Source organism: Myotis lucifugus, unplaced genomic scaffold (genome assembly GCF_000147115.1).
Source record: "Myotis lucifugus unplaced genomic scaffold, Myoluc2.0 scaffold_60, whole genome shotgun sequence".
In the NCBI taxonomy this organism is placed as follows: Eukaryota; Metazoa; Chordata; class Mammalia; order Chiroptera; family Vespertilionidae; genus Myotis; species Myotis lucifugus.
The window spans coordinates 1,967,460-1,980,238 of record NW_005871108.1 but is presented as its reverse complement, the minus strand read 5'-3'; the positions used below and the strand labels follow the sequence as shown (position 1 = coordinate 1,980,238).

The window sequence follows — 12,779 nt, the reverse complement described above, 5'->3', positions numbered from 1 at the left end:
AGATCCAGGTTTTGTGGGGCCTGACACTTTTACAATATTAAGATTCTTTTTAAGAAGAACACAAAATTACAAATTCAAGCCTACGTCCAAAAGTGAGTATTTATTTAAAACAAACTAAGAAATAACAATAGATTGCTGGGATCTCTTAATTGACCTGAAATACTTTTTTTCTTACTATTGTTTCCTGATTGCAATGTGGTTTCCTCTCCTTACCTAGAACATTCTAGAATTTCTAGCACTCATAAGGGTCCACGCAAGTAAGGAACCTTGAACCTTCATGAAATTCACAGTCATTCTGCCTCTGATCTACATCCCTCCAGCAGCACATGTGTATGTATCCCCATTTTCCTGACATTATTTAGCATTGCTCAACTTTCTAATACGTGTCAGTCTAGATTCAAGCTGCTGCCTGATTTTTATAGCCCAGGAGCTAAGAATGTTTGTTTGTGTGTGTGTGGTTAATATTTAGTGACGTGTGTAAATTATATGAATTTCAAATTTCAGTGTCTGTGAAAGAATTTCAAATTTCAGTGTCTGTGAAAGTTTGATCGGAACACAGCCACATCCATTTGCTTACATACTGTGGTTGTGACAGAGACTGTATGGCCTACAACCCCCAAAGTAGTTACTATCTAGGTACAGAAAAAGAATGCTAAAGGGCAGAAGCAGACAGAAATACAGAAAAAGTCAGATGACCTGGTCTGGAGCATTAATTTTTCTTGGAGACAATAGTCTTTTTCCATATCAGAAAGAAGACATTTCTCCTGTTAATACGCCTTTGTTTCAGCCCATTTTGGAACAACAGACCTTGCCATCATTGTGCTAAGAAAGCAGTTGGCTCTTTCCTGATCTACCCGCTGGTTTTATGTATTAATACACCACGACTATGTAACATCCCATTCCAACACTCAATGGCTTAAAATGGCCATCCGTTATTGTTGCTCATGTGTCAGCAGGTAAACTGAGTCTGGCTAGATTGCTCTGTTTGAGGCTGGGGTGCCAGGGGCAACTCTGTTTCTCATTGTAGATGTGGGTCATCTGGGATGGCTCAGCTCCATGTTGGGGCATGTTCTCCTCATGGTGATGGCAGAGGCACAAAAGGGCAAGTGAAACAGTCATCATCTCTTAAAGCCCAGGCTCAGAACTGGCTCACTGTCGCTGCTGCCCACGTATCATTAGCAAAAGGGAGTCACACAGCCAAGACGAAACTGAGGGGACAGGAAGTACATTCCTCCTAGGATGAGTCCATGGCAAAAATGTGGATTCAAGTAGGGGTGAAGAACTGGGGTCAATAATGCAGTCTACCATACATTATAAGAAAATGTCACAATTGTAGTAAAAGGCTTGTCCTTTGCCATCTAGGAGGGTGCTACTTGTTCTTAATAAACATGCACTGTGAAAAGCGAGGTCTGTGGCCTCCCTGAATATCCGACTCCACAAATGCTGACATTTTAGTTTCCAGTGGTGACGGCCATGGAGCTAACAAGGTATTTCTGTCTGCTTCTGCCCTTTAGCATTCTTAGAACGAACCACTAACGTTTGGGACATCCTAAGATGTCTTTATTGCTGGAAAGAACCCAAGGAATAGTGAAGTATCACTTCTCTCTCCACCCTCCCTCATTTAACAGAAATGAATTAATAATAAAAACATTTCCAGAGAAACTAAAATAACAACAATAACAACAAACACACAACCATTTATGGTTAAAACAACAACAACAACAAAATAAGATGCCTAGGAATAAACTTAACCAAGGAGGTAAAAGACCTGTATTTGGAAAACTATAGGGCATGGAAAAAAGAAATAGAGGAAGATACAAACAAGTGGAGAATATACCATGTTCATGGATTGGAAGAATTAACATCGTTAAGATGTCCATACTACCCAAAGCAATCTATAGATTTCAATTCTTATTAAAATACCAACAGCATATTTCACAGAACTAGAATAAATATTCCAAAAATTTATATGGAACCATTAAAAACCTGTAATAGCCACAGAAATCTTGAGAAAAAGGAACAAAGTTGGAGGGATCACTATACTGGATATCAAATTATACTACAAAGCCATTGTAATAAAACATCCTGGTACTGGCACAAAAAGAGGCATATAGACCATTGGAACAGAACAGAGACCCCAGAAATCGACCCACGCCAATATGGTCAATTAATATTTGACAAAGGAGGCAAGAGCATACAATGAAGTAAAGACAGTCTCCTCAATAAATAGCATTGGGAAAATTGGACAGGTACATGCAAAAAAAATGAACTAGCCCACCAACTTACACCATACACAGAATAAATTCAAAATGGCTAAAACTTAAATGTAAATCATGAAACCACAAAAATCCTAGGAGAAAACAGAGGCAGTAAAATCACAGACATCTCACCTAACAGAATTTTTGGCAGTACATCTCCTAGTGCAAAAGAAACAAGGGAAAACATAAACAAATGACTATAAAACCACAAAGCTTCTGCACAGAAAAAACAAACAAACAAAAAAACAACCATCAACAAAACGAAAAGGGAACCCATGGTATGGGAGAACATATTTGCTAATTATACATCTGATAAGGGTTAATTTCCAAAGTATGCAAAGAACTTATACAACTCAAGAAGAGGAAGACAAACAATCCAATTAAAAAATGGGCAAAGGACCTGAATAGAGATTTTTTCAAAGGGACATACAGATGGCCAACAGATGTATGAAAAAAATGCTCAACATCACCCTCACCAGAAAGATGCAAATTAAAACCACAATGAGGTATCACCTCACACCTATCATAATGGCTACCATCAATAAATCAACAAATGACAAGTGCTGGTGAGGATGTGGAGAAAAGGAAACTCTAGCACATGCTGGTAGGAATGCAGACTGGTGCGGCCACTATGAAAAACAGTATGGAGGTTCCTCAAAAAATTAAATATGGAACTGCCATTTGACTTCACTTCTAGGAATATGGCCTAATAATTCTGAAACACCAACCAGGAAGAATATATGCACCCCTATGTTCATAGTAGCATTATTTACAATAGCTAAGATCTGAAAACAGCCCAAATGCCTATCAGTAGATTAGTGGATAAAAAAAGCTGTGGTAATTTTTTTTTTACACAATGGAACTCTATGCAGCTGTGAAAAAGAAGGATCTCTTACCCTTTGAGACAGCATGGATGGACCTGGAGAATATTTAGCTAAGTGAAATAAGCCAGTCAGAGAAAGATAAATATCACATGATCTCATTTATAGGTGGAATCTAAGGAACAAAATAAATTGATGAACAAGATAGGACCACAAACATGGAAGCATGCAATAGACGGACAGATCTCAGAGGGAAGGCGGGCGGGAAGAGATTAATCAAAGAACTTATAAGCATGTATGGACACAGACAATAGGCAGGTGAAGGCCTGGGTGGGGGATTGGGAGGTGGACGGAGAGGGGCAAGAGTGGAGAATGGGGGACATCTGTAATACTCTCAACAATAAAATAAAATAAATCCATTTCCCCCTTCACTCTCTAGTTGCATTATGAAACTTTTCAAAGACAAGGCTGTGTCTTCTCTTTGCTAACTTTTCTTCCACCTCTGCCCCCCGCCCCCCACCCCCCGCCCCAGCCTCCTCTGGAAGTGTGGTTGATTACTTGTCTGCCCATCTAATCTGAAATGACTGTTCCCTTTCTGGTTCACTGGTCATGGCTCTACCCTGTTCCTTGGGGCAATAAATACCAGTCTGGACTGCTGGACTTGCCAGCCCAGAAGCCTCCTATCTTCTGTCATCCATGAAGCTCATTCTTCTGGTTTTGACCGTTACCCTGACACTGGCCCAGGCCGCCAAAGGTAACCAGGCTCTCTCCCCAGGGGTAGTGGCTCAGGGAACCTAGCGCCTATTCAGGGAACGCTGGGGCTCTAACAGCTTGGCCTGGGAGAAAGGCCGGGCAGGCCCCACAGAGGCCTTTGGATGACCTTTCTAGCTAAGGGGAAGTTTGGATTCTCTGGTACCAACTGATCTTTCGGGTGCCATTACTTGACCATCTTGAACCGCTCTCTCTGGTTGGCGTAGAAGAAGTTGAACATGACCTGGAGGTGGGGTGGGGGGGGGGGGCAGGGTACAAGGAGGAGAGAGACTAGTGCATGGAGTACAGAGAAAATGGGAGTTTTTCTGGAACATTCCTTGGGGGGTTTGAATTTTGATCTCTCATTGCCTCCATGAAAATGGTTCCTGAATTTCTGGTTGTGTGAGGACTCTGATGCCACTCTCTTAGGCAGCCTTAATGTATCTCCTTTAGGTAGTAGGTTCCCCAGAACAATTGTTCCTAATGATCTTGGCAGCAAAAAGCCCCAGGATGTTGTGGAGATGGGTGTATTTCCAATTCCTGTCCCTTTTCACTGACATGGTCAGGAAGGTACTGAAGGACAAAGGGAATGGGAACTAACTGATACTGGGCACCTGGCTATATTATAATATGAGAGAGATGAACCCCTGGAGAGAGGGGGACCTCTTGCCTGCCCCACGGGAGGTTCCAGGCCACTGAGTGAGGAGGACTTTGAGGTTCTGACTGGGGACACAAGTGGGAAAAGAAAGGACAGTGACCTATAATCTCTCATAACCTGAAAGATGCCTTATGAGGGCTTCTTTGCACACGTCTCCTATTTCCCTCACTACTGTCTTCTCTACTTCGGCATCCCACTTCCCCAGTTCTCTGCTTTACTTCAAGACTAAGCTTGCCCCCTCTTGCCCTTTTAATTTCAGTCATGAAGTGTTGGCGTAGTTTGGGAAAGTGCAGAACCACATGTGAAGAGGGTGAAGTATTCTACATATTATGCAATGCTGAGGCCAAGTGCTGTGTGAATCCGAAGTACGTGCCTGTCAACACTAAATCCTCAAACTCAGCTGGAAGCCTGGGATAACCTTCTGCAGCCCGACAGGTCCTAGCCAACCTGAGTCTAACATCACTGGATCCCACAGTTCTATTAAATCATTCTCGGCTAGACTCTGTTTGTGTCTGGCAGTTCCACCAAGTGTACTTAGAAATGAATAGAAAGGAAGAAAGGGGTGTGTGTGTGTGTGTGTGTGTGTGTGTGTGTGTGTGTGTGTTGGAGGGGGAGGGTGTTAAGGAAACAGGATAGACCAGTGGGTGGAAATAATCTCAGTCTTGCACATAGCTCCTAGCCTGCTGGCCCTCTCGGCTGATCCCAGGTGACAGAAATAAGGAATGTTCATTCTATCCATTTGATTCTTGTTTTCTTGGCCAGCACAGTAGCATTTTCTGCAGCGATGGAAGTGTTCTCTATCTGTGTTGTCCTATATGGTAACTACTAGCCACATGTGGCCAATGAGCACTTGAAATTTGGCTAGTATGACTGGTGAACTGACTTTTTAATTTAAGTTAATTTATATTTAAACTTATATCGCTAAATGTATACAGCTAGTGGTTATACTGGACAGTGTAGCATTAGAGTCTGTAAGGCTGAGGCAGGCTATGAGGCTCAGTCTCTGGGTATTTTAGAGGAAGTCAAGGAGGCAAGAAGAATGTGTGGTGAACATAAGGACCATTCTTAGCCTGCTGCGTCTCTTTCATTATTGGATGTGATGGTCAGAATTTGTCAGAGACAAAAAGGGCAGGAAAGGAATTTCTTAAAAGGATAGCATGTAGTTCATAGAACTAACTGGAAGTCTAGACAATTGGGCTGGGCAGGTCCAAGGGAGAGTGGACAGCAGGAATAACCTACCAGGATTCATTCCACCACCAGCACGGTCATCCTAACACTGGACAATAGCATCACACCTGAACTCTTGCCATTGCTAATGCCACTATGTGAATTTTTTTTTCACCTGCCCTGTGGTTTGGATTTAATCTTTTAAAATTCAAAGTCCTTTGTTAGAGTGTCCAGTTGGCTGAGTTTGGGTCGTGTGCCTCCTGCTAATTCCCAAGGTGGCGCAGAAGAATATTTGTCTTTAGTGCTTTCTGTGGTGGGAGGTCAGTTCAGCTTTCCATGAAAACCCAAAGACTAGAGAATTACCCCCAGATGGAAAGGGGCTCAGATGCTGAGCGTCCATCAGGGCACAAATGACCACTACCAGGGAATACTGCCCCTGAAGCCTTTCCTTTAACCTTTGACCTTTCTGATTGCCAGGGGCAGGACTAGGGTGAGGAGAGAGAGGTGTCCATGACACAGCATCTAAAGAAGCCCTCACTCTTAGGGTCATGCCAGTGCCTCTTTTAATGTTGCACCCTGGGCACTTCCTTTGCCTCACCCTAGACCTGACCCTGCCAGTTGCATCCTGCACTTCTCCTTTGCAGCACCCACCATAGCTTAAATATAAATGGATTAAATGCTCTAATCCAAAGGCTTAGGGTGGCTGAATGGATAAGTTAACAAGACCTGTACCTATGCTGTCTACAAGAGACCCACTTGAGATCAAAAGATACACCAGACTGAAAGTAAAGGGATGGAAAAAGATATTTCATGCAAATGGAAATGAACAAACAAACAAACAAACAAACAAACAAACAGCTGGGCTAGTAATACTTATACCAGACAAAATAGACTTTAAAACAACGGCCAGCCTGGCCAGCGTGGCTCAGTGGTTGAGCGTCGACCTATGAACCAGGAGGTCATGGTTTGATTCCCGGTTAGGCCAGTGTGGGGCATGCAGGAGGCAGCCAATCAATTACTCTCTCTCATCATTGATGTTTCTATCTCTCTCATCCTCTTCCTTCCTTTCTGAAAACAATAAAAATATATTTATAAATAAATAAATAAATAAATAAATAAATAAATAAATAAATAAATAAATATTTTTTAAGTACCTGGACTGTGTGGACCCATCTAGGAACTTGATAACTAGTTTCTGACCCCACTGAGGAATTCAGGCTGCAGGGAGTGAGTGGCCCTTTAAAAACTTAAGAAAGCAACTGCACAGATTTCAGGGGGTGAGTGCTGCTGGTCTTAGAGAACTGGCCAGGCCAGGCTGTACCCATGTGGGAGGCGTTACAAAGGTGGAGGCCATAGTCTGTTCTGGTCTTGGTGGGTCTAGGAGATAGCACACAGTACCCAGGGGACAACTTGGCTCTCCCACCAGGCCTGCCGCTTTGCCTATCTCCTGGCCTCTTCGCTCACAGTGGCTTCTATTTACTGGCTACCTTGGTAGCTCCTGCTCCTTGCTCCCCCTTCAGGCACTTCTCTTAGCTTTGGACCAGACCTCCCAGCTTAACAGAAAAATCACTACGCAACTGCCATGTTCCAGTCATAGAATGGAGGGGTGAGAGGGGAGCAAAGGAACTGAGAACAAATACATATGCAGATATGTATTCAAAAATATGCAAACACACACCCACACACCAATTACATGTCCACACACAACTACATGTAAGTATAAAATACTTACACATATACATACAAATACTCACATACACAAACTACATACAAGTAACACATGCACACAAAATATACACAAGACATACAAAATTTGAGCATATACAAATATGCAAAATTTACACACATACACACAAGTACATATAAACCAAGTGCAATACAAATATAGACCCAGGCACCCAAACATAAGTGTGCTATAGCAATTAAACTATCTTTTTCATCCTAGCTGGTTTGGCTCAGTGGAGAGTGTCGGCCCAAGGACTGAAGGGTCTCGTGTTCGATTCAGGTCAAGGGCACGTACCTCGGTTGCAGGCTCGATCCCAGGCCCCAGATCCCTGGGAGACAACCAATCAATATGTCTCTCTCATATCGATGTTTCTCTCTCTGTCTCTCCCCCTTCCTCCCACTCTCAAAAATCAATGGAAAAAATGTCCTCAGATGAGGATTAACAACAACAACAAAACAACAAAAAACTACCTTTTGCCATGTTTCCTTATCTCAATCAAGGCCATTTCTCACTCTTTGGGCGATCTGTGCATGTAAGGATTTATAAGGGGGTTTATGAAACATTGCAAAGAGTTGTAATAAGAAAAGGTCTGACATCTCCAGGTTGGGAATTTCTAGTTTATTGCAATGATAACATTACAGTCACTCAGTGTCAGGTGTCATTCTTAGTGCTTTATGTGTAATTCACTCATTGGATCCTCATTAACAACCCTATGAAGTAAGCACTATTATTACCTCCATAATATAGCTGAGGAAATAGGTTCAGAGTTAAATTTTCAAAACAAAGTAACACTGGCAGGAGACTAACTTCAGAATACAGATTTACCAACATTGTGCTATGTTGTCTCATTCGATGCTGAGTCCGCAGACACTGAATGACATAGTCAAGGGCATGTGGCTCCCCCAACCCTGGATCAAACCAAACACCTGGCACCTCCATGGCACTGCTGGGTGGTGACCCCAAACTCCCTCATCCTGAGCAGCAACACTGCACACAGATCAAATCCTCACAAACACTTTGAATGAATGACCTTAAACACAGAGAGGTTTACAGTGCTGCCCAAGTAGAATTCTAAATAAAACAACATTCAACTCTGAAATAAAATTTTACTTATGTGAAACTAGAGGACCGGTGCATGGATTCGTGTAGCGGTGGGGTCCCTCGGCGTGGCCTGCGGGGATTGGGCTGAAACCAGCAGTCCAATGCCACCTGCCACTCCTGCCTGCCACTCCCGCTCATCCCGGCCTGCTGTGCCTGCTGTGCCTGCCATGCCTGCCGCGGGCTTGTGCCCAGTCAGTCCTGATCGGGAGAGGATCGGGCCGCTGCTGCGGTGCTTGCCAGCCATCCCTGCATCTGGAGCCTTTCCGTCAGCTGAGTGGCACTCCCGCTATGGGAGTGCAATGACCACCAGGGGCAGCTCCTGTGTTGAGTGTCTTCCCCCTGGTGGTCAGTGCGCATCATAGCAACCGGTCGACTGGTCTTTCAGTTGTTCAGTTGTTCGGTTGCTTAGACTTTTATATATAAAGATGATACAAAGCATTCTTGTACACTGAAATTAAAATGGGTTCTTGAGATTTCCTGACTTTATTTTTGACCCATTGCCCTGCTGGGGTCCTGAGCACACATTCAGTTTTCTCATTGGGCCCTCCAGCCCTGATCAGAGGTTTCAACCTCTCAGCTCTGAGTTTATGGGTGATTCTCTTGTGTCTCCCAGAATGGCTTTTCTAGACTGTCCATTTTCTCCAAGCCCCATCCCTCCACCCAACAGAGGAACTTAGCTCTACTTTCAATGAGACAATGGAGGTCCAACCCACTCAAGGTTCCCATTGCCTTCTCTCACCCTTCAAAACAAAGAAATTGTTAACTAAAGTGAATTGAGCACTATCTGCCCAGAACTGTGCTAAACACAGGATAGACATTTATTATCAATTAATGTCATATGAAATCATGAGCCCTGGCTGGTATAGCTCAGTTGGTTGAGCACCGTCCCATGCATCAAAAGGTCACTGGTCTGGTCAGGGCACATTCCTGGATTGCAGGCTTGATCCCCAGTAGGCTTCTTTCTTACATCGGTGTTTCTCTCCCTCTCCCTTCCTCTCTCTCCAAAACAAAACAAAAAATCAATAAAAAACATATTTTAAAAAAAGGAAGCATGAGGCAGACATATTATTATCCCCCAAATTAAACAATTTGCCTATGGTCACTGTACCAATTAGAATTTTTAGCAAGGAAACCCTTTGGCTATTTGCCAGCTCAGGGGCTGCATAATCAGGCTTAAAGAATAGGTTGGGAGGTGGGTAGGTAGAACCAGAATGAAAAATCACTCTAAGACCCAGTTCAGGGAAGATTCAGTTGCCACCAAACCCCACTGCTTGGGACCCTGAGCTCCACTTCTGCTTGCTCTGCTTCCCTGCTGCCTCTGGACACTGGATATCACGGCGGGCTCTTTTGCTGAAATAAATCCTCCACTGTCCCTGTTTCCTGGAATTATGAGCATCTGATTTAAAACAAACAAACAAACAAACAGAATGGGGGCATCTGATTGGCTGAGCCTCTGCCATGTGCTCACATCCTAGCTGCAAGAGAGGCAGGAAAACAAGTACTTGAACTTTAAGAGTTGGCACTGTCCCTCCCCAAGACTGCGATGGTGAAGCGATTTCTCCAAAATGGGAAGGTGGATACAGATGGTAGGCAGACAACAAAACAAAACAAATAAATATTTATAGCAGCCACACAGGTAGCAGAGGCAGGATTTGAATTCAGATCTGTTTGACATAAAAGTTTGAGGTTTTAAGGACAGTGCGATGCAGTCATTCTATAAAACCCCCATCCTTTTACAAGAGAGCTCTCTCTATTGAAGTCCAGTGTTTCCATTTAATTCTTTTACTCCACTCCCTTCTGCTTCCATTGAATTTTCTCTATCAACAAACCCCTCTCTCTTCTATATTTTCAATATCTGTTTATACGGTGCATTTCTCCTCAGCTTAAACAATGTTACATCTCCCCACATCTTTACAAACACATTTCCTCAGAACCTTCTCCTTGGTCTGGGCCCAGAGAGTCCGAGGTTTGAATCTTGACCCTCTCAGGGACCCTGGTTCAGTCATTTCACCTCTCTGAGCCACAGTTTCCTCCTTAGTCAGACATATTTTCTTGTGAGAATTAACCCCAGACAATGCTCAATATAGTTGATGGTATTATCATGCACATTAGTTCCATCACGGCTGGGGGTGGGATGAGTAGTGACTACAGATTGGTATGGGAAGACATTTTTTGGGTGATGGAAATATTCTAAGATTGGACTGTAGTGATGCTAATAAAACTCTACAAATTTACAAAAAGTCATTGCTTTGTACGCTTAAGGAGTGGATTTTATAGCATGCAACTTCAATAAAGCTGTTATAAAATAACGAAGGTCCAAACCAGCGTTACTCTTACCTTACCCTGACCTTCTCTCTGTAGAGACTCCTCAAGTTTTTCTAGGCAAGAATCCCTAGATGCTGGAGGCTGATTCCAGCAGGGTCATAATAAATGCCAGAGTCCTCAAAAGGTTGGACTCTTTCAGCAGGGCTGAAAGTCTGCATATATTATTGCCTGCTGCCAGACAGCTGAGGGCAGTTCCCTCAACCTGATACTTCACTTCTTACCAAACTTCACCTTTGATATGTGTGTTTGCTTTGCTAAAGGGCAAAATGTGGGAATAAAAAGCCTTGGGCCCGGAGATTCGGAGAACTCAGCTACTAAAGCTAAGCCTCCCTGGCTCCCCCATGTATTCCAAATTTATATTTCATGTCTAGTCTCTTTATTAATTTACTCACAGCCCCTTCTTCAGATTCCTGAACCCTTCTAGATGCGGATAGCACCCTGGCACCTAGAGTCTTCTTTCAGACTGGCTTCCTCACGGATCTGGGACCCCTGCTATCCCAAGTCTGAAGAAACAACAGGAGACAGGGTGTGAGGAGAAGCACCGTAACTGGGAGGCAGTCAACCTGGGTTCAAATCTTGGATCCCTCAAATGGTTACCTGGGCAAAATGTTAACTCTTCTGAACTTTAGTTTTCAAATCAGCACAACGGGGACAACTCTTTCTGGTGGTTGTGAGACTGAGAGGAGACTATACCTGTGAAATACTTCTCACCAAACCTAGCAGGGAGTCAGATCTCCTTAGCTGGTTACTGTGGTCAGGGAGGGATCACCTCTGAGGGTTCCAGCTTTTAGTGATGTTTTTCTTCCCACACCCTTTATGTGTGTCCTCTGTCAGCTACAGTCCAGGCCTTGTCATTTCTCCCGAAAGAGAAGCAACTTCCGTACCAATCTCCCCTCACCCTGGTAATTATCTTCAGTACCAGCTGTCCGAGTGATTTTTCTGGGTAAAAAAACAACATCTACCCTGGCTGGTGTGGCTCAGTTGGTTGAGTGTCGTCCGAAAGGTCACCGGTTAGATTCCTGGTCAGGGCACATACCCAGGTTGCAGGTTCAATTTGCTCCCATGATGATTTGGTGTCTGCCTCACCTGCCTCAATGTTTCCCCTTCTGTCACCAATATTCACAGCTACAGCTGTTTACTGACCAGTCCTGACCTTCCGCTATGGAAATCTGCTTTCTATTCTCCATTCTTCTCCCTGCCAGGAGGCCCTTGAGCAGCTCACTTCCCCTAAGTCTCAGTTTTTTCATGTGTGAGTTGAAGGTTTATGATTTCTGCTTCTGAGGATTGTTCTGAAGATCATAATGATAAATATGAGGATGACAATAATAAAAATAAAGAAAAACAACAATAATAACAGTTGATAATGATTCACCATCAACTATGTGTCAGGGACTAGGCAGTTTACATAAGTTACCCCATCAGGTACAGTTATACAGTGGGGCCTTGACTTACGAGTTTAATTCGTTTTGTGACGGAGCTCGTAACTCAAAGTACTCATATGTCAAATCAAAAAGTGAACGAGTGAGACACGTGATGCTGGGCTGATGTTGTGGCGTTCACTGTGACGTTCGCTGCGCCAACTAGCGGTGGGGTATCTGAAGCTGGCTCGTAACCTGAATTTTAGCTCGCAACTCAAAGCAAAAAATCGGCCGAGAGATGGCTCGTATCTCGAAAAACTCGTTAGTCAGGACACTCGTAAGTCAAGGCCCCACTGTAATTTGTATTTCCTCAGAGGAGGCTCAGACAATTTACCTCACTCATGGTCAACAACTACCAAGTGTCAGGGCCAACACTCAAATCCAATCTGTCTGACACCAAAACCTATTCTCCAATTCTAGTATTTCAGGGTTCTAGAATTCTTTGTCTCCTCTCAAAGTATCTTAGTTCACTGGGCCCAGCCCTTTATATATATATATTCGTCATCACTATACTACGGTATTCTCTATTTTTTACCCAAGGAGGACCCACCATAG

General features: G+C 43.5%; 2 protein-coding genes across 2 annotated transcripts in view; both read left to right on the top strand.

Annotated features, from left to right (window-relative positions):
• The first annotated feature begins 3,775 nt into the window (after positions 1-3,775).
• Positions 3,776-4,904, top strand: DEFB121 (defensin beta 121). The gene is made up of 2 exons (XM_006089384.2): positions 3,776-3,833; positions 4,747-4,904. Exons 1-2 carry the CDS (start codon positions 3,776-3,778, stop codon positions 4,902-4,904), a joined length of 216 nt encoding a protein of 71 aa, XP_006089446.1.
• A 7,063-nt stretch (positions 4,905-11,967) lies between these two features.
• DEFB119 (defensin beta 119) overlaps positions 11,968-12,779 on the top strand; it is a 5,255-nt gene continuing 4,443 nt past the window's right edge. The window contains exon 1 of the mRNA XM_014456557.2: positions 11,968-12,019. Within this exon, the coding sequence (XP_014312043.2) occupies positions 11,968-12,019 (52 nt within the window). The remainder of the gene's footprint in view (positions 12,020-12,779) is intronic.

Coding starts and splice junctions, on each gene's coding strand:
- DEFB121 (XM_006089384.2), top strand. CDS start 3,776: ATGAAGCTCATTCTTCTGGTTTTGACCGTTACCCTGACACTGGCCCAG. Junction 3,834..4,746: donor ACTGGCCCAGGCCGCCAAAG/GTAACCAGGCTC, acceptor TTTTAATTTCAG/TCATGAAGTGTTGGCGTAGT.